At 39.2% G+C, this 27,818-nt stretch overlaps 1 protein-coding gene across 4 annotated transcripts in view; it reads left to right on the forward strand.

The window, feature by feature from the left end:
- Positions 1-3,861: 3,861 nt before the first annotated feature.
- The window catches only part of phlpp2 (PH domain and leucine rich repeat protein phosphatase 2), a 51,203-nt gene continuing 27,246 nt past the window's right edge, over positions 3,862-27,818 (forward strand). For all 4 annotated transcript variants that reach the window (XM_026930483.3, XM_053238248.1, XM_053238249.1 and 1 more), the window contains exons 1-7: positions 3,862-4,205; positions 8,052-8,323; positions 10,657-10,790; positions 18,089-18,279; positions 19,894-20,019; positions 24,337-24,491; positions 25,980-26,126. In XM_026930483.3, the coding sequence (XP_026786284.3) occupies positions 3,993-4,205; positions 8,052-8,323; positions 10,657-10,790; positions 18,089-18,279; positions 19,894-20,019; positions 24,337-24,491; positions 25,980-26,126 (1,238 nt within the window). In that variant the 5' untranslated portion in view covers positions 3,862-3,992. The remainder of the gene's footprint in view (positions 4,206-8,051; positions 8,324-10,656; positions 10,791-18,088; positions 18,280-19,893; positions 20,020-24,336; positions 24,492-25,979; positions 26,127-27,818) is intronic.

Below are 27,818 nucleotides of genomic sequence, written 5' to 3' on the forward strand. Positions count from 1 at the left end.
GTTGACTCGCTTTCTTAATCTTTAGAAAATGTTCTTTAATTAATGGCAATAATATAAAAGACTGGTTTTCACTTAATGTTCTCTGTGGTACTCTTAGTGAACTAGCATGAGGATGTGTTTTTGATAGAGACTCCAAAGCATTTCTGTAAGTCACTCTGGATAAAGCCGTCTTCTAAACGCTGCAAACGTAATAAAAATAAGCAATTTAAACTCCACAGTATATTCCGGATATTAAAGTGCAGTGATCTATGCATATTTTATGATCTGAAGTCGATCAAGGAGAGGTTTATATTAGTTAGTCTTCTTATGCAGAAATTTTCACACACTCAGGAGCACATGTAGGCTAAAACCTTTTTTTTGTTTGTTTTTTTTAAATTAACGGGATTTTCATGAAAACCAAATTTCTTGTGAAAACGCTCATACGAACAATGCTACAAATAAATATCCTTTTAAGTGCGTCATTGAGGATGAAACTCCTAAATAAATGAAAATCTGTGCATCAAATTCCTAAACAAAATGTTCCCAACTGTTCCAGTTTACACTATATGGACAAAAGTATGTGCACCCCTGACCATCACACCTGTACGAGGTTCTTCCCCAAACTGTTGCCACAAAGTCTGAAGCACACAGTTGTATAGAATGTCTTTGTGTGCTGTAGCATTACAGTTTCCCTTCAGTGGAACTAAAAGACTGAAACCTGTTCCAGCATGACAATGCCCCTGTGCACAAAGCGAGCTCCATGAAGACATGGTGTGTGAAGGTTGGAGTGGAAGAACTCGAGTGTCCTGCACAGAGCCCTGACCTCAACCCCACTGAACACCTTTGGGATGAACTGGAACTGGAGACTCCTTACCTAACATCAGTGTCTGATCTCACTAATGCTCTTGTAGCTGAATGAACACAAATCCCCACAGCCACGCTCCAACATCTAGTGGAAAGCTTCCCAGAAGAGTGGAGCTTATTATCGGGGATGGATTATGAAACAACAGGCCCCTGGGCACGGACACATAAAAGATGGGTGTGATGAGGAAATATACAAAATAATATAAAATCATGATCGTGTGTGATCAATTCAAGGCACAGTCTACTATAAAACAACCCTGCCATATTAATAACGTGGCAATAAAGTAACTTTTTTACAGTTTCACTGAAATTATCAAAACAACATGCCAATAATAGTGGAACATTATGCCTTATCTTATAAATCTGGATCTACTTTCTTTTCCTACTGCAGCAATCCTCCAGCGGGCTCTCAGCTCGATATCGCTATGCTTATAGAGTAGCTTATCTGGCTAATAGCTTTCAAAAGAAACAGGGAAACCGCATGATCCAAGTTGCTTAATTCTGTGTTGCACTATCGCAGCTGGGAGCCATTAAAAAAGAATGCATTCATTAAAAAAAACTTTATTCAATATAATAACTAAATAAGTGAAATATGTTTTAAAAAAGTCCCCAAAAGACCCCTGACACCCTCGGCTTAGCCGTATATGGCCATAGATAGATATATAGATAGATAGATAACATGAAAACAGAATAATACTGAACTATAGGAGCACTATCCCACTGTGCTCATTGATGGTTGTGTGAGATTAAAAGTAAAATACTATTTAAACATAAGTTATGGCAGGGAGTCTGCAGTTTTTATTATACAAATATTATATTTCATTGGCAAGCGTGATTGTGAAAGATGCACGCACCCCAAATCAAAACAGGCTAAATCCGGCCCTGAAGCACTCTACCAATATAGTGAGCCAAAATATCTTTATCCCACACAAGCTTCCCTTTCTTAATAAATGCTGATAATTAGTGTAACAATATTATATCGGCAATTACAGGGCACAACCCCTGACTTTCGCAAGAGCTAGGGCGTTATAAACTATTAAAAGAATTTCATTCGTTCCAGTTTAGACCTAGCAGTACATATTAAAAGGATCCGAGCCACACACCACAAGACCACAATGTAGGTTACCTAATATGCATAATATTTTACAGTTAAAAATACTTCAGCAGGCAGCACTCTCTAACGGCCCACAATGCCCTGCAACAGTCGGCTCGATGGTCAAGTGACAGTGCAGTTGTATCCTGGGCTGGAGGACCAGGCTGTTATATGAGTTAGAAAGCCCAAGACAAATCAGGGTGGGAAAAGATGTGCAGAGTCTTGGACGTTTGGATGTGTATTTGTCTCGGGGCACCTCTGAGACGCCCCTCAGCGCCTCTAATGGCATCAGTTACAGAGGATTTGCCCCCAGAAAACTAAAGTGATAAACACTTGCTTCAAAGTTTGTACAGTAGTGTACAGTACACTCCTCGACAAAAAAATGGACCAAGCCCAAAATGGCAAAACATTAAGCTTTTAATGGTCTTAACAACAAGATCAGGAAATTAGCAAGAATGAAACAAATACTGTAGATCTCTCCCTGCTCTATCAATCCTCGTTCATTTGTTCATTTGTTCATTTCACTTGTTATCAGGCTCTTGATGGGCTGCAGTAGGTTTGGTAGACAACCAAATAGTGACTAATGTTTTAAGAAAAAACATCCCAGAAGATATTGTAAGAAAAGAAAAGAAAAAAAGAAAGAAAGAAAACATTTTCTACACCTAAACATGTGTTAGTTTGAATTTCACATCAAACATTTTAATCATATCATGATTTTACCTTTGTGTTCAAGAAGACTACAGAAGTGAATTTCCCTGTTTCTAGCTTTTCCCCAAACGAACAGTTCACTGCAGCAAAAGGAAACCAGCGAATGGAGGCACAGGAGCTCTCAGGAGTGCATCTGTTTCATTCCTGCTCATTTCCTGACCAATGATTTGATGTTAAGACCATTAAAACCTTCATATTTTACAATTTTTTTGCTCAGGAATGTAGGCTATTTCTTCAGTTTTTCTTTAGGAAGAGTTTTAGACCTTTGACTCAGGGTTGTTAACAAGAGCAACTTTAAGTAGAGACTCAAACTTTGGGGCCCTCTGACTCCTCGGGCCCCTGGGCCTATGCCCGGTAGGCCTGTTCGGTAATCTATACTTGGTTATAATAACAGCGAAGGGGGGACTAAATCTGGAATGAGATGCTGAAAATGCACATATGGGTGTGATGGTTAGGTGTCCACAAACTTTTGGCCATATAGTGTTTCGAGAGTGTTATAGAGTTCATAATCCATCAGATCAAATCGAACTGAATCATGAGGTCTCTAGAGATTCATATTCCTAATATTTCAGAAATCAAGAACTAACCCAACCTAACCGATAATTTATATTTTTCTCTTTTATGGTCCTCAGTGGGATTTACGAGTCCTTGCCCACTCTCTGCCCTGCAGGTATTAGGGGCGTGTCCAGGTATAGACATAGGATGGCAACGAGGGTGGGCGAAGACACATCACGGGGTGGCCACCACTTAAATCCCACCAACCAACAACTTTTACTTTTCTCAGTAATGCTCAGGTGGTGATCAGTGGGATTTATGGTCACCGCATGGTGCGTGTTCTTGTTCACTATCTGCCCTGCAGGTGCTAGAGGCGTGTCCGGGTTTATACCTGGGGTGGCAATGAGGGTGGGCAAGAACACGCCACTAAGGGGTGGCCACTAATTAAATCCCTCTGACCAATAACTTTTACTTTTCTCAGTAATGCTATACATGAGATATAGAGAATATGAGCTGTCTGAATTTTTGTTTAAGAAAAAAAAAAGAAAGAAAATAATAATGCAAATAATGCATACAAATAGAAAGAGAAAGAGAATATAATGCATCAGATATGTAGAGGTTGGATAGCTCATGAATAATAATGATGAGAAAGGAGATAGCCACGCCCCTCCTATGTTTATTCATCGTGGCGATCTGACAGCCGAGAGAGAGAGAGAGAGAGAGAGAGAGAGCTTCTCAGTCCTCATGATGGCGTCTCACCGAGGCAGGATGGGGTTTTTCCGCCGCCTCCTGTGTCGGAATTCAGCAGGCGACGTTACGTGTGGAATGTGTCCAGGCTGCGTGTAGGCGAGACATGAAGGACGAGGAGAAAAGCGGCGAGCGGAAAAGCGGCGCCGGTGTGGAGGAGGGCCGGAGCGGCGCGGGGACGTGGCCGAGCCCGGGGCTCCACGAAGCGGCGTCGAACCGAGCAGCGAGCCGAGGAGGAGGCGGCGGAGGAGGCGGAGGAGGAGGAGGAAGCGCCGCTGCTGCTGCTGCTGCTGCTGCTGCGGGGATCCGGGTTTTAAAGGTAGGGCTCAGTCCCATGTTCTCACTCCAGCACGATCATTTCTATCATTCTGCCATCATTCTGTGCAGCTTTAAGCTTTAATCATCCTACGCATGAATTCCTAAATTCTATTACTCACATCTATCACATCTACACCTCTACCTATTTACTCCTTCACTTCTGTGCATTCAGTAGGTAGCTTTATTTATTAAACTTATTATTCCTCTAACCTGTTAGCTCTCCTCTAAATCTCCACATCCACCCCAAAGCTGACATCATCATTCTGGCCTTCACCATAATAAATAATTAGTGATCAATTAAATTAATTATATTGTTGCATCCTTTTGCATTGACCTCCAGCCTGCAGGTGCTGTAGAGGCGTGGCCAGGTTTAGACCTGGGGTAGCAATGAGGGTGGGCGAGAACACGCACCAAGGGGTAAATCCCACTCGTCACCACCTGAGCATTACTGAGAAAAGTAAAAGTTATTGGTCAGTGGGATTTAATTAGTGGCCACCCCTTAGTGGCGTGTTCTTGCCCACCCTCATTGCCACCCCAGGTATAAACCCGGACACGCCTCTAGCACCTGCAGGGCAGATAGTGAACAAGAACACGCACCATGCGGTGACCATAAATCCCACTGATCACCACCTGAGCATTACTGAGAAAAGTAAAAGTTGTTGGTTGGTGGGATTTAAGTGGTGGCCACCCCGTGATGTGTCTTCGCCCACCCTCGTTGCCATCCTATGGCTATACCTGGACACGCCCCTAATACCTGCAGGGCAGAGGGTGGGCAAGAACTCGTAAGTCCCACCGATGACCATAAAAGAGAAAAATATAAATGATTGGTCTTGTTGAATCTCTAAAGACCTCATGATTCAATTTGATTATAAATCAATTCCATACGCATCTTGCTGGATCTCGATTCTTGGTTTCTATCGCTAACATTGTAATTGTTTTCAGTGTCAAATACACCGTTAAGCGCTGTCAGATACCTGTCACTGGTGGAATACCACGCAAATTTGCATAATATTTCCATATATTTAAACATTACAAGCAATATATTCACATTTGTTCTGCTTTTAAATGTATGTTGCTGTTGAAACATAGTCTACATTTCCAACAGCTCTTGGCTAATTCACTCTACTAGCGCTGATTTAATTTTTGATTTAAAGTTCAGTCTGTCTGTGGTGCAACATTATAGCCTCATTAATATTCAAACAGTTTACTAATAAAAATTCAAACGTGATTTTTAAAAGCATTTCACACACTAGATGTTTATTTTCCTCAGACATAAGACAATAATCTGTAAAAATCTGATCTTGTTTTTTGTGTGCATTAATGCAGAAAATCATAATGAATAAAACAATATTGTTGTAACATTATTATTATATTAACATCAGCGAAGACTCGACGCTTCATCAGCGTTTGATTAAAACACGTACAAAACCACAATGATGTTTCAAACGATGTTTCACGAGCTGAACATGACTCATGAAGTCTCCTGGAATCGTAGAGCTGGGCGATATGATACGATACGATGATATGATTATATGATATCAATCGATATGATGTCGTCAGGTGTCAGCGCTTTTATAAGTGCACAGTTTCATTTTCTCTCTTATTCGTAAATGTGGATTAAAATCTCGCAATGTGTCGTTTTTCATAATAATTTCACAAATCCACTGTTTTATTATCAATTATAAGCAAAACTAACTCTAGCAAAAGTCCAAATATTGTGACAGGTATCGAGTATCATGATATATTTTTGGAGTCTAGTGATGATGAAGTGGCCACGCCTCTTACAAACCTACAGCTCTGGGATCAGTTCTTTTTCTCTGGCTCTAGAAAATGTAATAATGATGATGATGATAATAATAATAATAATAATAATAATAATAATAATAATAACAATAACAACACATTAGATTTATGTAGCATCTTTCTAACACTCAAGGAAAAAGAGAGAAAACATTTGTAAGAAGAAGAAAGGGAGAAATGTTGAGAGAATATAAGTTTTAAATAATAAAATGAATTCTTGTAAATTATTTAAAAATAATTATGTTTTAATCAATATCAAGTAAATATATAGACAGATAGATAGATAGATAGATAGATAGAGTGTTGGTGGTATTGTAAAGATGTGCACATGTGCAGTGACAGTGAGTCAGCTAGACAGATCCAGATACTGATACATTGCTATACTGATATACTGATATAGCTATATGGTTGTTGCCCTGTGTGTGTGTGTGTGTGTGTGTGTGTGTGTGTAGGAGAGTTTAAGAGTGTTTTTTGGTGGGCACTGACGGGGAAAAAACGCTCACCTCAGTGGGAGTTTGATTTCATCAGGCTGACTAATGACCTCACGCCGGCCTCCCATGTCTGAATCAGGCGTGACTCGCGCCTCTCGTCTCAGCGTTTGTGCTCTGTGTAAATATTTACGTCTCTGCAGCGAGAAAAGCAAGAACTGCTGGTACTAATGCGGGCGAAGTGTCCTGTCATGACCCAGAATTCAGCGCTTGTACTCACTCGACTGTTTCATGTCGCTAAGACTGTCGGTTTGTGCTGAATTCTGGATTGTGATTGGTCAGAAGGGAAGGTGTTGATTCATTTTCTATAGCAGCAGCTCCGACAGTAGTGCAGCTGCAAATTTAATACTTTATCGTTTAATAATAATTTAATAATACGTTAGCGTTTCTATAGTAACGGCTCATTCACAGGGATTTGTAAGGCGGAAGCTCCACTAATAATAAACAGGTTAAAAAAACGTGTGTAATTGTTGTGATGGTGAAGTTTTTTGTATAACATTTATGGAAGGAGTCTCCAGTGTCAGCGCTTTGTAACAGTCAGACATTTCCCAAGGTGAGACAGGCTTTTGTTTAAGCTACTTTTATTTATTTATTTATTGATTGATTTGATTGATTAACTCTCTGGAATCATGGACACGTCTCCATGTCCAAATGATGTCATGTGATATTCTCTCAAATAACTCTGTGATAGTGGCAGGTACAAACAAATAGAGAAAACCAAAGTTGCACCTTCACGTGATTGCTAGTTTATGTCTGTATACCGAAAGGAATTGGAGAGACCACATTTTGAAAATTATACAAAATGATTTACTTGTTATGCTCCTGTTACTTCAGGAAGTAACAACAGTTCTGTGTATGTCTTTGTCATATTTTGACATAAAAACAAGTATAAAAAAAACTCTCGAATTTGCTGGATGTGAGCTTTTGATGCATTTACTCAGATTTTTTTACTCTTAGTATCTAAAAGTAAAAATATTATACATTCTAAACGCTGAGGTTCTGGCAAAAAAAAGTGATACAAAACGACTGAGTTAAAAAAACATTTCGAAGGTGTTATAATGCAGCAAAATAAAATCAACAGCAAAACATTCAAAAATACCTTGGACTCCAAAGGGTTAACAACTCTTTATAGCTGCTAACGTAAGTGAGATCTTACAGATGTTTCACGGATGTTCGGCAACATTACAAATTTGTAAGTGTTTGTAAATTGCTGTGGTATAAGAGGAATAAACACGGTGTTGTGTTGTTATAGGAAAAGAATGAACTTTCGTGTGGTAACAGTAACTCCGCTTCATCACACCACCCTGTCGTTGATTATTTTCCCTTAACAGTCATCAGAGTTCTGTTACTGTGACAACTATCTGATTTGATGATAAAAAATCTGTTTCATTTCCCCTCGTTTACCTCCTAATTGAATTTTTCTGTAAATGTCCTTGTCATGAGATTTTTGCCATATCACCCACCTACGAGTCTCGGCGCATGGATATCGTGTGTCTGAAAGGGTTTTTACGGTTTCCCGCGCCTGCTGTCTCACTCCCGTCTCTCCTTCTGCGTCTCAGCGTAACATGAAGCGGAACGGCAGCCGGGCCTGTGTGACCAGGAAGACTCGCTTCGGATCCCGTGAGAGGGAGTGGCTGAAGGGCGACACCCAGCGTGGGTGTGTGTGTCTGTACGGAGCCACCGAGGTCGTGACCCCGGGACCCCAGACCTCGACCACGACCCAGCCCGACCTCAGACTGGTGCTCTGCTCCACCAGCACCACGGTGGAGGAGCTGTGTGCCCAGCGTCACGGCCAGGGCCTTTACCTGCAGCTGCACGGAGACCTGATCAGGTAACACACACACACACACACACACACACACACTTGTACAGTATCAGCCTTGGCTTGTTGGTGAATGTAGCACATGCTCCTGGATCAACATTCCTTTTAACTAATCCCTGTATGATGTCATCAGCCTGCGCCTCTGACTCCGCCCACTCCCGAGCCTCCTAAAAAACTCCAGCTAAATGTTAGGGGACGTAACGATCTGACGATTTGGATTAATACGTTGATTTAAAAGGCAACGATCATCAGTCAATTATAGCTGATAATAATTTGAAAAAAAGGATAAACAACTGGTGTGTAAAAAATGATGCATATTTTAAAACTGATGAGTAAATTATTTAACAGGCTAGCAAGCTGATTTGTTTGTAACTCTGATACTTGGAGTAATCTTTCTCTACGTCATCATAATGCACAAATTAACGGCTGGCCTACAACAGATTCTGAATAAAGCCGGTCACATATCCATCAGAAGCTAATCAATCATATCGTTTCGTATCGTATCGTATCGTATCGTAGCAGATTCAGTGGTATTGTCAAATATCAAATCGTTACCTTATGGTCCAAAACATTAACCATATTAGCCTACTCGATCCAAGCTAACTAATGTAGCTAGCTAACGCACTTCATTTAGAACCAACTCGCTGATGGTATAAGGACCAAGCGTGCTAGGCTAAGTGCATGAACACACACGTGTGTGCAAGTTTCATGGCCACTGGTTAAACCGAGGAAACATAAACAAAGCTAAATAACTCGTTCCGTGACGTCCTGGATTGATTTATAGCAGGGTTACTCATTTCAGAAACAATAGTATTGATGTATTCGTAGTTAGAAGAACAGAAAGAACACATTTTTCACGACTCTTCTGCGCGGAGTGTTTGTCTGGTGTGTGAGGTTCCAGGTACTGCAGCTGATTTTCGTCACTCACGCCCCCAGACCATAGCGCTGTTTTAAAGTGTGAGTCATTACTGTGTCGTTTTTTTAAGGTTTTGTCACAGTTTGGGGGAGTGGTGCACAAATTTCCTTTCTGAGTGTGTGTAAGTTTGTGCACCCTCAGAAACAGGAGTGTTGTGTCCCAATCTGTGCTGCTTAATAAGGTGTGTCAGACAGACAGACAGACAGACAGACAGACACAAACACAGACACACCCAAGACTTCCCTCTTGTTGTTTATGACTGGAATCACATATACTGTAGTTTCCCAGTTGCCCGAGGAGAGACCTGATACATCAGGGAAACTCTGAGGGATCCGTGTGTGTGTGTGTGTGTGTGTGTGTGTGTGTGTGTTTCCACATGACTAATCTTTCTGAACGTTGAAAAAAATTCATGTGGAAAATAAATTGCTTAATAAGAAACACCTAAAAGTAACTCGGGAGCATCTCTATACATTCAACTTCATTTAAAATGCCACATATTCATGAATATGCGTGAATATGCAAATTAGGAAACACCCCTGTGTCCTCCTGGCGTTCGTAATATCACTAACATTAGCTAAATTCACTCAATTTACCTTGTTATTTTCTCATCCTAAAAGTATATTTAACAGCAACTAAAACCTGTCAGAAAATCATCTTAGCATGTCAGCAAAACAACCACCATCCTAGTTAGCTATCTGGCTATCTAGCTTAGCACGAAGGCTCTCTAGCTAAAAGTTTAAGGTACAACATATTGTCGTCATCCTCTTTCAATTTGCATGTTGGACGTGATTGGTCCAAAACTTTGGCACTTATTTAGTGACATCACAATCTGGGCTCAATTGTAGCTCCGCCCTCAATACTACATTATCCTCAGACTCATTGGATTAAAAGAAATACTGCCTTAGACAGATTTCAACATCTGCCCTGAGACAGAATTCAACATCTGCCCTGAGACAGAATTCAACATCTGCACAGAGACAGAATTCAACATCTGCCCTGAGACAGAATTCAACATCTGCCCTGAAACAGATTTCAACATCTGTCCAGAGACAGAATTCAACATCTGCCCTGAAACAGATTTCAACATCTGCCCAGAGACAGAATTCAACATCTGTCCTGAGACAGAATTCGACATCTGCCCAGAGACAGATTTCAACATCTGCCCAGAGACAGAAACATCTGCTCTAACCACAAACTCTTCTTATATTGCTTTTTAAAGTTTGACGGTGAAATTGTAGCATGAAACTGGAAGTGAATTCTGTGAGCAAATTAGTTTCGAAGCAAGTGCATGAATATTTAAAGGAGATATCTTACGAAAAAAGTTTAGCTGAGACTAATTGTTAGCTATCACACACGCCGTGGTAAAGGAGGAAATTATGTGCATTCGATTTTTGGTCTGACTATTTCTTTATTCGTTGCTCGTCAGGAGGCTGGACTCATCGGAGCGTCCTCTTCAGATGGTGTACGATTATCTGACCACTATGGGCTACGACGATCCTGTGCGTGTCCAGCAGGAAGCGGCGAACTCCGACCTCAGCTGCATGATTCGCTTCTACACCGGTGAGTGCGAGCTACTATTCAGTGTGGTGCTGTTACAGTAAAATAATCCACAACAAGGTGGAGTGATGAAGCAGCGTCACTGTTACCACCTCAAAGTGCTTTATTTTCTTGTACTTTATTTATTTAAAAAGTGACATGTGGTACTGTTTATCCATTTATAGTTACATTTAATGTTGTGGAACATTCAGGAAACTAGTTTATTCCTGTTTTCACTTACATTATAGCAGCTACAAACAGTCGTTTCCTCACCAGCCTCTCTTTCTTCTCTTTCTTGAAGTTAATAAGGAAAAAAAACACAGCTTGTCATGTTACCAAGAAACTGCAAAAGTGTAAACTCCTCTGTCCTGAAGATGTCGGAAAGTTACAGCTTTACCTCTGACTTTTAAAAGCACTGACACTGGAGACTCCTTCCGTAAATGTTAAATAAACATCTCAGAGAAAACTGGCAAAAGCTTGGACCCAGGTGTGTCCCAGGGAATCAATAGCACCCCCTTCTGACATTCAGTTTCACCTATATGCACAAAATATGGTAGGCTTGGGACTTCTTATCTCCGCCCACCTTTTAAATGCTCCTCCTACAGTGTTTATCAGATTCAAAGCAAATTGGGTCGGCGTGATGAAAAGATATTCATGATGCTGAATCGAGAAGGAATTGTTGATATCTTAAATGGTGTTGCCGTGGTGATGTTACGCCACACAAACAGGAAGTGTGTCATATTTCCACTTTATGTCGTGCAGCATGACTCAAAGTTCACATGTACATTCAGTGATGCGACATAATCACTGATGCTTGGACCCGCCAATTGCTGCTTGAAGCTAGATGTGTATTATATTTATTTATTCCATGTGTTTTAATGTCCGTTGTGTATTCATCATCATCATCATCATCATCATCATCACCATCTGTGCAATATTCCACACCGACCCAGTCTTTGCTTCTGTCCATCATTGTTCCTCATTAGTAAAATTTTGGGAATTCATCACTGATCGTGTGAATCAATCATGTAAACGTTTTATAACCGAAGCTTACGGTCTGTACGCTGAGTTTTTGTTTCATTTATTGGTCCTTGTCTTTACCTGTGCGTGCAGCATCAGCAGTGTGATCCACACACAGCTCAGCGCTGAGGGAGGAGAGAACTCAGAACACACTGCTGGAGTGCGAATCTCACCAGTTTAGCACACAGATGTGTGGAAATTCCCTGCAGGCTTAGCTAGAAGCTCATGGCTAGGGTTGGTTCCTGGGAATTCCCTTTCAGCTGCACAGCTGAAAACGACAAAATGGCGAATAAACGGTTGAAAGAGCGTCTCTTAAACAGCGTGTTCTAAATCTTCCAAAAATGCAGCTCAGCCATTGCGGCGTTTCGGCTTCCATTGTCACACGCTAACTCCTCCTCCTTTTATAGGACGCCATTACTTTTGTCCTGATAAAGTTTTATTTGCTTCATTTCAAGTCATTAATATGAAACGACACAAAATGTTCATTAAATTGTTTGTTATTGAACTAAGTAAGTGATTTAAACTCGATAGATTCATCTGTATATGAAATTCGCAGTAACTTATTGACAGTTCTACGATTTGAAGCTGATCAGTTAAGGTTCACATTAGTGAGACTCCTTATACGCAGATTCACACAAATTCAGGAGCGAAACATGGGATTCGAATGATTTCTTGTGAAAACACTCCTATGAATGATTTACGAATAAATTCCTTCGTATCCGAGGTGATACATGAGGCCCACTGTTATTTTTATTTTGTCATAATTTCATCTAACTAGTTGTGCAAGCATCGTGCAGGTAAATGGGCGGGGCAGTGATGGAGGCGGGCACTCTGGGCAGCCTCATGTCCATGTGGCTCCGCCCCTTTAGAGATGACACGGTGAAGGATGGCGTCGGATGTTGGAAGGATAGCGTGCGTGGTCTCTATTTGTATAGCACAACATGTTAGAATGACGTGGCCAAGGACACACACACACACACACACACACACACACACACACACACTTGAGCAGTGTGTGGTGCTAAGCAGTTCTACTGACCTCTTAAAGCAGTTGAGAGGCTTTCATTTGAGATAAAAAGGAGAAATAGGGGACCTGATGTTCTGTCATGCAGCTCCTATTAATAACCAGACTGAACGTGTGTGTGTGTGAGTGTGTGTGTGTGTGAGTGTGTGTGTGTAAATGCTGAGTCAGTGATCAGAGAAAGATTTTTCGGCCTGATCTCTGGAGAGCATTTTCTGATCAGATAGATGGAACGAATTGTTGAAAATTGTAATAATATAATCAGAAACTTTAATATGTCTTATTCTGATGATATCTGAGTTAAAAGTAATGGTCCCTTACCAACCCATCTGACATCACCATGAGTTAGGGGGCGTGGCTTATTTGATTGACAAGCTGCAATTGTCAGAGATGCCATCTTCTTTTTTTCTTTCTCTTGTGTTTAGACAAATAATAATGCAGAATAAGACAAAAAAAGCAGCCTATCATATTACTGAGAAACTGCAAAGCCTAAACTCCTTAAACGTAAGGTTACAGATTTACGTCTGACTGTTACAAAGCACTGACACTGGAGACTCCTTCCATAAATATTAAATGAACTTCTCCTTAAAGATCAACGATTACACACAGTTTTTAATCTGTTTATTATTAGCAGAGCGTCTGCAGTACAAGTCTGTGTGAATGAGCTGTTACTATAGAAACGATAATATATTAGAACGAGCGATTAATATGAATAGAAACCTGTTTTTTGATTTACAGCTGCACTACTGTCAGAGCTGCTGGTATAGAAAATTAATCAACACCCTCTGACCAATCAGAATAGAGAATTCAGCAGTGCTGTGGTAGAAAAAGATGTAATGACTGGCTTAATGGGTTGCTTTATGATTATGGGTTGAGCACAAGAGGTCGAAAACTTTAATAAACAGGAACACAGTGTGTGCGTGTGTGTGTGTGTGTGTGTGTGTGTGTGTGTGTGTGTGTGTAGGGTGTGTGTAGGGTGTGGAGAGGGTCAGCCAGTGCAGCTGTCGCTCCCGGGGGAAGTGAGACTCGAGTTCTTGTTGGTGTTTCTCCAGAGCTCTGACAGCGGCCCGTCGGAAATAAATCATCTTTAGGCCTGGTTTTGGCCATTTAATGAGATATTGATCTTACAGAACGTCGAGAGAAAATGAAAATGAAATACAGGGTGTGTGTCACTGTGTGTGTGTGTGTGTGTGTGTGTGAGAGAGAGAGAGAGAGAGAGAGAGGAAGTCCAGGGCTTAAAGGTGTTACTCTTGGACTCAGTCTGATGCCTGAGAGACGGGAGATCATCTCCTCTGTCTGGAGCTGATAGCTGTGTCGCTGAGTGTTTATCAGCATCAGAGGAGAAGAGACTGAAGATCATCACGGCTCCGTTTATCTGCTGCACTTTTTTATCTCATTTATACGATCCACATCATTAATCAACATCCACTTCCTTAATAAAGTCAATATTAATTTGAGTAACATAAACATTACTGTGGTTGGATCAGCTACAGTGGCATCATCATCATCATCATCATCATCATGCAACTCTGAGGAATAACATGCACCTAATTAGCATTTTTTTAGCTTCATTCTGAAATATTATATTTTCGGCTGTAAATATACTCAAAGGCTATGGAGTGCCATTTAAGGCCAAGTGTAAATATACTGTATATATACTGTAAATGTGACGCTGTTAATGAATTACTCGAATCTTCCTTGTAGCCTCCACAGAAAGGCTTTTCCCCATTTTTATTCTGAACAAATTTCAGGATGAAATGAGCAACTACACTGATGTCTTCACCATCTTTTCTTCCTCCATGTTTGATTTTCTTGCTCACTTACTGATTATTCAGTAGGTAAAAAAAAGCACTTGACATCACTAGACACGTTTTTTGCGAATACTTGAAGTTCTGCTGTGACAAAACACACACCAGAAGCAGCGCTTTTTAAATATTAATATTAATATTCCTGTAATATTATCCATAAACCAGACTCTACAGATGAAAAAACTAAACAAAACATGAAAACAGTGTAATTAATACAGTTATATACGTGTAATTAATCTGATATAAACACAGTCAAAATGACGGCACTGATGATGAACTCGAAGCATCACTTCCTTTTCCTTTTTTTTGCCTCCACCAATGAGTGATGTTTTCAGGTTGTCCGTCTGTCCGAGTTTCTCATTAGTGTGATATCTCAAGAACGAGTGATTGAATGTTTGTAGGATTTATATGCAGTTATCAATATAACCAGCAGGTAAACTGACTAGATTTCAGAATTGATCCGAACAAGGTCAAGGTCACAGCAAGGTCAAATGTCTTTAATAGCTTCCTTTGTGTTAGAAGTATATTTGTAAGGGTATTTCAGACGTACAAATTAGTAATAAGACGGACTAGACTTGTGCGGAGGCATCCCTGGCATCACGTTCGACTTGATGTGGTCACCTTTTTAGTAAATGAGCAACACTCTACGCTTTTTCTCTATGAAGTTCACAAAAGAAAAAAATTCCAGGGGTCTTTGGTTAATAGATACTGTTATATACTGGCTACCACGTTTGTTTTCTTTTCAGCATGTGTTTAAACACAAGGCAGTGGCACGCTGCGCTGGTAGTAGAGTTAAAATCCTGTTAATCAATGCAGCCTTTTATACCAGTCTGATTTTAATATACTTTTTTTTAAGTTAAGCTTGTTTGTCATAATCCGATGGTTATATTCATTATATTTAGTTCACAGAAATGAAGTGCTAAAAGTCAGTAATGAGAAGATGTAAAAAATGTGATGGAACTGATTATTTTTAAATAAATGATGACGTAAGTCATTTCAGCGCTGTATCTTGATATTTCTAAACATAAACATGGCCGCAGATGAACTCGTGCTGTTTGGACGGAGAAATGAAAGGTTTTCGCGATTTTATAAATGAAATCAACTTCACTGCAACGCTGACCAGGATTAAGTGCTTAAAAGTGAAGATGAATGAATCAACGGACAAACATCAAATGTTAAATCTCTCCGCTGTTTTGTCTCTTTTCTTTTCTGTACTTTGGATATTGTAGTCTTTTCTCCCTGATCACTTTTTTTTCACGTCATCTTCAGGATTTTCACATGACTGCGGTTGATGGAACCACAGATTAATTGGCATTTTGTTGCACTTGCCAATCTTTTTCTGAAATTGTGAGACGTGTGAATGGAAAGTGCTGCAGGGAGGTGAAGAGGGGGAAGCCTGTCAATCTGACTCTTCCATCGATCCAGCGTGTTTGCCACAGTCACTTGCACCTTCTCAGCTTTCTAAACAAAAGACACTCGCCTGGGCATCGAGCCGCACTTTGATCCTTTCCTCGGTGGCTCCTTCTGGTTTCTAAGCACAAAGAGAGAGGAGTTAAGATGTACCAGGTCTCAGGAGGGAAAACACAAACCCTCACGTTGGAAAGGAAAGCTGAGAGGAGAAAAAAGTTACGTATGTCCTTTAGACTTTGTGTGAGAGGTAATTATGCTGAGGGTTTGACTTGTGGTGGTTCTGGGACCTGCACCGGTGTCCGCCGTGTCCTTCAGGGTTCCTGTATCGCAGCCAGCACCGACTCCGTAATCAGATTGAAGGAGGTGAGTTTAATGTGGCCGAAGCCTGACATCCATCAAGCTGACTGCGTCTGGGGAGGATGAGCTCAGGGCTTTGAGCGTCAGCCAACGCTGTGTGTGTGTGTGTGTGTGTGAGAGGGATTGTAGGGAAGGTGCAAGCGTATCAGGATTATATGTGTACCTTATATAATGACTGTCCCTTTGTCCTAAAGCTGTATAATTCTGGATTGTGATTGGTCAGAAGGTGTTGATTAATTTTCTATAACAATATAATGCAGATGCAAATCACAGGTTTATATACATTAATGCGCTCGTTCCAATATATTATCGTTTCTATGGCAACCGCTCACTCACAGGCGTACGGCAGATGCTCATAATCATTGATCTGTAAGGAGATGTTCATTTGACATTTCATGGAAGGAGTCTCCAGTGTCAGAGCTTCGTAACAGTCAGGGGTAAAGATGTAACGTTTATAGCTGCTGTAAAGTAAGTGAAAGCACAAACGTACTTTTTCTTGGATGTTCCACAACATTCCGGATGCTCCTGTTAGAGGTCGCCACAGTGGATCATTGGTCCGCGTATTTCATTTGGCACGGTTTTTACGCCGGATGCCCTTCCTGATGCAACTCTCCCCAGTTTTATCCGGGCTTGGGACCGGCACTGAGTGTGCTCTGTCATGTTTTATTATATTATATTCTATTTTATTCATTGGCAAACTGCTGTGGTATAAGAAGAATAAAACACTTTGCAGCTTCTTCACACCACCCCGTCGTTATTATTATTATTTTCCCATAACAGCATGACACGGAGTGTTTTATTCCTTGCATAATCAGTAACTTCAGTTTAAAGGGTTTGCATGGTTTGGGTGATAAAGCTCTAACAGCTCTGAGTGTGTGTGTGTGTATGTGTGTATGTGTGTGTGTGTGTGTGTGCATATAAACGCATGTGTCAAACAGTATGAGATATGAGACAAATAGAAGAAAGCCGTTATTACACAGCTGTGTTTGTTTCTGTTTGAACCCAGTGACCCAGTAGAGAGAGAGAGAGTGTGTGTGTGTGGTGTGTGTGTGTGTGTGTGTGTGAGTGTGAGAGAGATTGGGAACTGACCAGTACATGTGACATCATTTTCTGGCAGACTTTTCTTTATTATTTTTGCCTGAACTGTACGACACATATGGGCCTAATTAACACATGGTGTGTGTGTGTGTGTGTGTGTGTGTGTATCTGATATTGTGACAGCTGTCACTCAGTAGGACTCCGTGTTAAACTCTCAGCCGTATTGATTTGTATTTTGTATTCATATTATTTTGTATAAACCTTTTATTGATATATATCTATATCTATATCTATATATATGTGTGTGTGTGTGTGTGTGTGCGCTCTCATGTCTGAGTGTGTCTGTGTGTGATATTGTGACAGATGACGCTCAGTAGGGCTCTGTGTTAATCTCACGGTCATATTATTTAGTATTTCATATTATTTTTGTGTAAACCTTTCCTTCATGCGTGTGTGTGAGCATGTGAGAGTGTGGGTTTGTGTGTGTGTGTGTGTGTGTGTGTGTGATATTCTAACAGCTGCTGCTCAGTAGGGCTTGTGTGTTACACACTTCATCACTGTATTTAGTATTCCTTATTTATATTATTTTGTATAATCCTTTTATTGATGCATGTCTATTTGTGTGTGTGTGTGTGTGTGTGTGTGTTTGTGTGTGTGCGCACAAACAGAGCGGCCAGTAAACGCTGACCAGCAGGACCGGACCCTCCTGAAGGGCGTGTTCAGCGTGCGCAAGGGCAAGACGCAGCTCCACAAGTGGGCGGAGCGACAGGTGATCCTGTGCGGCACGTGTCTCATCGTGGCGTCCGTGAAGGACAGTCTGACGGGGAAGATGCACATCCTGCCTCTGGTCGGGGGGAAGGTGAGACGCCTGTCGTCTGTCCCTTCACCCCGGTTCTCTCTGTAAGAACAGAGCCACAGCTGGGCGTACAAACACAGCTGTGGATGACAGGGCGAGGACGAGACGAGCACGGAGGACGGATCTACGTTAGCTAACATTCAGAGCCTGCAGAATATTATAAAGCTGGAGTAGGGCTGTCACGATACCACACGATATCAATACTAGATGTAGTATCGCGATTTTCGATACTCCAATGATACTTTTACAAAAATAAATAAATGAATAAGGAAAAAAACCACAGTCTTTGTTAGCACTGAATTCCAATCTCCTCCTCTTCGTAAATACAAAAAGCTTTTCATGAGTTAAATAAGACAAAATAATTCAAACGTTGTTTCATTTTCTGAAATCATGTGTTAGAACCACCTAGCGTCTCGACCAATCAGGACTCGGGAGGCGATTTGCTGTTGTCTGAGAGTTAATGTCAGAAGTTCCTCTCAAAAATGTGAAAAAGATTAAAAAAGTTATAGCACAATACTGCTCTACGATGCAGCAAGTCATTACGCTGCTTCTTAATAGAAGTTATTTGTTTAAAAATAAGATAAATGATGTCATTAGAGTGTAAATACAGGGCCATGTGTAATTATTATATTCATATACTGAAGTGAAATTAATTGGCATAATATGTCATGAAATAGCCCATAATATCGATGTCAATATACTTTGCAAAATTATTTACAAATAAAAAAGTATTCACCCCCATTTCTGTGAAACCCTTAAATTAGTTCGTTCGCCGTCAGAAGTCACATGATTTGAATAGAATCGACCTGTGTGGAAGACCTGCGTTGGAGGAACCCAGAGTTTGTTAAAGAACATATCTAAACCACAAGCATTATGAAGACCAAGGAGCTATCAAAACAAGCCCAGGACAAAGTTCTGGAAAATATCAATCAGGGTTTGATTATTTTGAAAAAAATGATCCCAAACATTGAACATCCAGTGAAGTGACAATAAATCCGTGATTGAAAAATGGAAAGAGTATGACACAGAGGAGACCGTCCACCAAAAATCACAGACAAGGTAAAGATGGGATTAGTCAGAGAAACAACCCTGAGGCCAAGGATAACTCTGGAGAAATCCACGGCTCAGACAGGAGACGCTGTTCGCTGGACAGCCACGGCCTGGACACTTCACGATGCCGGACGAGTTTTATGAAATCCCGTTTGGAGTTTGCTAGAAGACATGTTGGAGATGAGGAAAAGGGTGGAAAAAGTCTGAGACCAAACTTTTTGGACTTTTGGTGGAAATCCAACACTGCTGCTCATCCTGAGAACATTCTCGCTGTGAAGCGTGGTGGTGGTAGCATCGCGTTTAGCGTTACGTTTGGTCTCAGGGTTTCGTTTTTCTGTCTGATTCCCTTTATGCTTGGTTAACTCGTGCTAAATCAAAGAAGCAACATGTGAGGTGATGGGAAAACAGCTTGAATGTATTTCTAAACAGATTTGTTACATCTCGCAGTGGTTAAAATGTCTGCACACAAATCAGGGCCACAGATATACTTAGTCATACGAATACAGCATGACATTAACCTGGGATACACTCACACCTGCTCTGTCATATCCATTTCTCCATCCGCAGGTGGAGGAAGTGAGGAGGAGGCAGCACTGCCTGATGTTCAGCTCGGCCGGACCTCAGGCTCACACCTACTACGTCAACTTCGACACACTGGCTGAGTATCAGCGCTGGCATCGGCAGGCCTCGAAAGTAAGACAGTAGAGTTTTTTTATCTATTCAGGTCACTCATCAGGCTTTCGTCACAGAGTTTAAAGTTTGACTTGCATTATTCCACTGTTTTTATTACTCATTCTTCTGTCACAGAAGAATGTGTGTGCTGTAAACATGGAGATTTTCCACACAGCTACTTCACTGTCTGGGCGAAACTGGAAACTGCGCATATATGTACGAGAACCTGTGTATTACTGACGCTGGGGGCGTGTCCCCATCACGTGTGTCAAAATGTAGTCATAGAACAGCTTATAGCATCTGAACGCTTTATAAAATCGTACTTTTTCAAGGTGGCACCTGTTATAACATCTCTTTTAGAATACAGATTGCACAATCTCATTTTTTATTTCCAATACCAATACTGATACCAGAAACATCAGCCAATACCGATACCCATTCAAAAATTTTTCTTTAAACAACTTCTAAGCTTTAAAACGTTTTCGTAACTGTATCACTTAAAAATACATCCTAACTTAATAAATTTGTAATACTTAACAAAAAGACATAGTTAAAAACATGACACACAAAAGCACAGCTTTTTTTTTTTATTCAGTTTAACACAAAAAATCACTCACAAATATGATAACATATAAATATAATAAAATAAATCATAATAAAAAAAAATACATTCAAGTCTCTTTACAAAAATACATTCAACTAAACATTCCCATTTCCAAAAAAAAAAATTTAAATCCGATTTTTTTTTTTTTTTTTTTTAATTTGTTACAGGATTGGATCAAATTTATTCTTTTCTGTACTCCGATATCTGATCCACCGTTTCTGCTGATATCGGTCGGTTATCGATCCTGGGTATCTCTATTTTAGAATAAAACTCACACAAGTGAGAGATAAATCAGATTTAAAAGGTCTGATTGCATTTCCATTATGAGCCTTGATGCAGAGTTTAGATCTTTTCCGACACAGATCTGATTGTTTTTGGGTTGTGTGTTTACATATACAGTACATAAGCCTTGACCGTGTTTACATCATTCCCTGGGCACAGTGCACTGGGATAAAAACAGCAGCTTTTTACCAGCGGGGTGACTGTGGTTTTAGAAAGGAACGATCATGTGCTTATTGTGGTCTCTTCAGGCCTTTAATTTTACGTTTGCACTGGAGTCAGGACCGACTGTATCCTCGCTCTGTCATGGATGGCCTGCTTTCTGTAGTTCCCCTGCAGCTCTTTGGTTTTTTAATGGCTGTTTCCTCCAACAGATTGGTGGCAATTTATTTCATCTGGACTCCACTGACTACCTTCCATGTGTGTCGTTTCATGTGCCAAATGATGAAGTTTGGCCTAGCGTATATTGTTGCGTAACAGGAAACTCGGATGTGAGCTTTCAGCTGTGAGTCAAATGACCAGATATGTTTCAGATTTAGAGCCTCATTTGAAAGTGAGTTGTATCCACTGGCAGACGCAAGGGGTTGAAAAAAAAAAAAAAACACTCTGAAAAAAAAAGTGCGCTCTAGGGTGCTGTTACAGTGGAGAAAATGTGAGGAAGTGCCCTAATGGCTGCCCTTCAAATGGAAAAAAAAACATGACACAGTGCCCTATAGGTTCTCCTGCCCTTTTTAATTTTTTGCCCCTGCCCCTCAGAGAGCCCGCGTCCGCTCCTTGTCTCTATCAGACGTGAAAAATCCGATCTGAGCTGTTTACACGCACACGGCGATATCCGATCTGTGTCAGAAGTCAGGTAAGAAGTCATCCGAATCGGATGGTAATATATAGTAATATAAGTGTAAATTTTTTAATGTTGATTCAGACAGTTGGATTTTTATAAAGTTCAGACAGATAGAAGTGGAAAAAGTGCTGAGAAATGATACTTCAGTGAAAGATAATATGTCAAAATCTTGAAAAAAAAAGGGAAACGTCCAGCCAGAAATGTACTCCAGTGAAAGTAAAAGTTAGTTAATGTTTAAAAAGTAAACTGATAATGAAGTAGGTCACAGCACTGATGAATTTAATCATGGCTGGATTAGAGAAGAAGAGATCCTCTAGATGTATAACGATCTTATAACGTTGAAGATGTAAATAAAAATGTATGGAATTTATAAGAACGTTTTCTTGGAAATGTGATTAAGAAAGAGTATAAGGATTCAAATTTAATAACACACAAGTAAAAAATAATATGTAAGTATAGTAATGTGTTTTCCACCCCTGAAGATAGACACGTCAATCAAATAAGCCACGCCTCTAACGTCAGGCCACGTCACGTCACGTTTGGGCTGGTAAGGGAACGTCAGTTCATCCAGGCAGCGAGCGCGTGAGCACAAACAGGGCCTCTGTGAGGAGAGGAGTTGTTTAATATGATGAGAGAGGAAATAAAATCTGAGAAGTCTGATGCACCGCTGACGACTGGAGATCTTATCTCGCCTCTCTGCTCCACTCAAAGAGCGTCTTTATAAAGCAGTAGCACAAAGCCGACAGCCGTGCACGCTAGGCGCTAAGTCCACCATGGACACACACACACACACACACACTCTTAATTTCTCATGTTTCCTTAAATAACATGTTGTGTCATGTCACCACAGTTGCCGTAATATTGCTAGAGGAATTTGTTGTCCGCAACAGTCCGTGGAAAATGGAGTCAGAAAGTCTCAGACTGTCTCTCTCACGCTAAACTGTCTGCTTCTCAGTAACCTGTCTTACATACTAGAGGTGTGTATCGAGATCTCACCAGGATCTCACAAAGAAATCCTGGGAGTAGGACTGAAAAAAAAAAATAATCACCTCAAAATACCTGAAGACTATTGTACAATATATGACCTGTATCATGATATATAATTTATCTGCATTTAAACTGCATTAAAAATGAAAAACTGAGTTTGATTATACTTTTATTTAATGTCTAGAAAAAAATTCTAACATTGAAAAAGGGGGAAAAAGTGTAGGAAATGTACAATTTTAATGATTAAGCAAAATAAAAAATATTAGGTGATTTTATTCAGTTCGAATAAGTTTGTAATGATTAAAAAAACACAGTTAAAAATATCAATAAATCTTTAAAGTAGTTTATTACTATTATTTATTACTCTGTTATCTTTAAAATAGTTTATTACACATTAGTCATATCACCCAGACACTGTGTTCATTATGTTGCTGTAAATTAAGAAAATTAGGAAAAATGTTTTTTCCACGCTGAAAATGAAATGATAACTAAATAAACTAAAATAAATTTACCTTTTTACTCAGAGTAAATGACATGAACTAATGTTTTTATTCACCGAGGAAAACTCTGGGATGAAGATGTCTGTCTTTTTAGGCTGATATAAGACTAGCTAGCTGGAATTAGCATACTCGATGACCAAAGTCACGTAAAATGAATTTAAGTATATACAGCGTAATAAATGTGCTCGTTATAGTTATTAACAGCACGCAGGACGGCATGAAGGAGCTTTATTAAACGCATAACGGCAATTTGTGTTCGTAAAGAGATCTGCTATTTCATTTAAGAAAGAATTAAAATTTAGGAAATTATTGCATTTGTAATTTTACGTTTTGAAATCTTAAAAATGCACATATTGGGGAAATTTAAAGGGTTAAAATCTTTCACTTTTATTGACAAAACGTCTTTGAATTTTTCATCAGCTAAAGCTAAACTAACACGAACAATAACCAAATGATTACGTTATTATTATAACTTAATCTTAACTTAATCGTGATCTATTTCCATCAAGGACTAAAATTAAAATTGAAACTTCAGATATGAAGCATGTATTGTATGCACGAGTGACAGGAATTGTCCTGACCCTGTCTCTGGATTCTTGTCGCTGATATTTAGCTCGATTTTACATCTCTTACCTGTGATCCAGGTACATTTCACTTTTAACATCCAAAATGGCTTCCTGTTCACTATATATGCTCACTACATAGGCTAAAGGATGTACAGTATGTTCAATACAACGCAGTTTGAGATTTAACCATGGGAAAATTGCGACTTCTTGTATTTGTGTTGTATTTTAAATGTTACACTCTGTCAATACCACTAAAGTATTGGCACCCTTGGTTTCATTTTGGTTGCTCACTGGTGCCAGACAAACTTATCTTGTATTTAATAGTTTGCTTTGTCAAGGAGACAAGTGACAATAACGACGGATTTTAACATAAAATAAGTGAAATGTCCATCGTTGGTATCCGCCCACAGGCTCCAGAGAAGCTCCTCCTACTTTCACAGATTATTTGATGAGAAATAGAGACTTTCAGGGTACTGAAAGTTCTGGGTTTTTGATTGGCAACCATTCCACCAGAAAAACATCTTCTGTGGTGTGTGTGTGTGTGTGTGTGTGTGTGTATAGGTGGTGTCTCAGACCATCAGCTTGGTGGATTTGTCCTGCTACAGTCTGGAGGAGGTTCCTGAATATCTCTTCTACAGCCAAGATGTCACACACCTCAACCTGCGCCACAACTTCATCAGTCTCGAGGGTCCTGGAGGTCTTTGCAACTTTAACAGGTAGAGCTCTTAAACATCACACCAGCCTTCGAAACCATCTCACATCTACTACATTCTGTAAAACCACACTGCTGCGTGTAAGTGTATAGTGTTGTTGTTGATAAGATAACTGTGTAATGTTGCTCAAATTCCAGGTTACATAATGCTCCAATAAGGCTGTTAAATGTTCTGGGTTATACTGAGTTCTTCTGGCTGGGACCATGTATTTAGCGTTCGTGCCAAACTGAGAGTGAGAAAAAAAACTGCTGAGATGATGCTATTAATGTTAATAGTCAACTTCTTGTATTGGTGTTTTACTGTTTGAGCTATAAACAGTGTGTGTTTATGCGCTACGAGGGTGAGCGGCCAGAATTTTACTTCACAAGATTTCCAAAGGGAATAAAATCTGACTCAAAAAATTGTTTTCGCTTGAGAACCTGATTAACGATGAACAGAAAAGAGAAAAAAAAATCATGGCTATTTACTATGAAGTAGAGGGTTAACACGTTGAAACTATCCATATCTGCATCTGTATTCAGAGATATTTCTGAAATGGGCGTGGCCTAAACCAGATGTTTTTATTTATACATTTATTTTTAATTAAGACTGAATCCTACCACTGTGCCCCCGGGAAAACGGTGCTTATTTTTGTTTGTACCTGCCCGCGATATTAAGGGCAATTTCTATGCAAATGTCAACTGTACCATGGAAAAAATAAAGTTTTGAGCACAGGAACAAAGCTACTTTTTAAATGTTTCACTCATATTTCACTGTATCTAACTCATCGCTGAATTATCAAGAACATTTCATCTTTTATACCTCAAATATATGGAGTAGGTTCAGACACGTCACATCCCTGTGGATCCCAAGCCAATCGTTTGGATTTGTCGTTTTACCTCGTCATACCTAATATATCAGTGGAAATAATTTGAAATTATTCAAAAGGTTTTGATATTTCTGTAATTTTATCTTCAGATATTTATCCATAAAGTTTTGTCTCTCAATCAAGTCAAAGCATATTCAAAGTTTTGCAAATGTCATACTTTTTTCAGACTTTCAGTGACTGTAAAGAACTTGCAAATAAATTTTTTTGTTTTACAAAAAAAAAAAAAAGTCAGATAGGATCTTTTAATCCCAGGTCTTGATATGTATATGAATATAATTTGTCATTAAAATTTAATTGAACTTTTAAAAGGAATTACAACAGGAAGTGCTGTTTATACTGTGTGTTTTAAGAGAATATCGTGATGCGTGAAAGAATCGATTATTTGCCCGATCCCTGTGCGGTTTAGTAATCAGTGAGTCATAACGAGGTAGTTTGTGATAATAACCGAAAAGAACAGTGTGTTTTAATTTTTTGTATGTTTGTGACAGAAAAGATGGCATTGGTTTATTGTAATGAAAAGATCTCTTGCCCACTAAATATCTCCAGCTGTGTGAGTTAATCATTGTACATCTTATCTCATCTTCTGTCTGTGTGTGTGTGTGTGTGTGTGTGTGTTTTTGCAGGTTCACTCAGCTGAAGAGTCTCAACCTGTCTCACAACCGACTAGGCGTGTTCCCCGAGGCCGTGTGTGAAATCCCCACTCTATCTGAGCTCAACCTGTCCTGTAACGGTCTCGGCTCCGTGCCCGCTCGCATCGGCAACCTCCAGAAGTCAGCTCACTTTCCCACAATCCCATAATTCCCACAATCTCACAGTTCTAAATGTTTTTATTATACCAATACCTGATAAAGGTACAGGGTACGTGCAGCAGTGATATCACTAACCACACCTCTAATCATAAAAACATTATGACTATATCAGGGATAATGATACTGACCTTAGTGTTTACAGGACATCTGCGTATTGTGATCCAGGTTCTTGTGATTATGAATATTCATCAGCATTTGCATAATTATATGCAGGTGATTGGTGAGAGTGCTGCGAGCTGCTCTGTGAAACAAACCTGATTTTTTTTCATTTCTAATTGGCTTAAAGGCTTTAAGATTATCTGTACTTAATAATAATAATAATAAGAAGAAGAAGAATTATTAGTTATTTATAGCACATTTTGTACATTAAAATGAAGCTGAAAGTGCTTTACAAAGAAAAAAATGCAAATAAAAACAGCATAAGGCAAGAAGCAGATAATAGAGAAAATAAAAATAATAATAAAGTAGCCATAAATTACATTTTATAAAACGATTTGGGCAAAGCGGAGAATTGTAAAGCAGTATAAACTCAATTTGTGATGTCACTGAATTAGCTCGGACCAATCACATCTCATCTGCAAATTATTAGAGGAGCACGATGAGGTATCTGGAAACTTCTGGAAACAGAACTAGTTAGGTAACTAGATAATTTAACTAGTCTTTAACTAGTGAGAAAATGACACAAACGGAGACTCATCTTGAGTAATGTGAGTTAATTCACTAGCTAGCTAACTAACCTAGCAGATGTTAATGATATTATACTATTAGGGATGAAATGAGTACATGGGGGCGTTTCCTAATTTGCATATTCATGCTTGTAAAGATGCTCCAAGACGATCAAATACTTAGTGAAGAAAAACAATAATAAGCAAATTATTTTTCAGAGATTAACAGGTTAAAATTATAGGTTTAACCCTGTTAACAGGTTTATTACAGATTTTTATTTATCACTAAAATATTGTCTGAAAATAAATTGAATTTTCCTTTTTTGGATGTTTGAAAATAACCTTAAAATTATTATTAAAAACTTTATTATAAAAAAGTCAGTGTTAAAATACCGTTAAAATACTGACAGTTGTGTTTTTCAGTGCATCGCAGATTTAAAAACTAAAATACACAAATATTCACCAAAAAAAAAATCCTCTAAAGTCCCGTCTAATGCTGATATTCTTTAAATAATATTTTTATAATAATATTTAGTGTATTATATAACACACCATGGGCGTAGAGAGATTAACGTGACCCAGAAAAAAAAGTGTCTTTTTAGAGTATTTTACTTTTATTTCACTTTTTATTTCTATTTATTTGATTTTATTGTGTTGTAACATAAAAAAATTATATACAAAATACTATTCAAAAGTGATTAATTATACTAACAAACCAAGGAGGACAAAAATACTAGAGAAACAAACAAACAAACAAATAAATAAATAAATACAAGTTGTAAGTGGTTGAGATATTAAGATGTTAAGATATTAAGATTTTTGTTATAAACATCAAACCAGGTTGCCAGATCTTGTCAAATTCTATCTGCGCACCCATTTGTAGAGTAATTTTTTTTTTTTTAAAGTGTTAAATGATGCATAAGATCTGTGTAAGATAGCGAACACTGTAGCAGAATTACATACAGAAGTTACAGAAGAAAGCGTTTTC

This window comes from Pangasianodon hypophthalmus, chromosome 11 (assembly GCF_027358585.1).
Source record: "Pangasianodon hypophthalmus isolate fPanHyp1 chromosome 11, fPanHyp1.pri, whole genome shotgun sequence".
Classification (NCBI taxonomy): Eukaryota; Metazoa; Chordata; class Actinopteri; order Siluriformes; family Pangasiidae; genus Pangasianodon; species Pangasianodon hypophthalmus.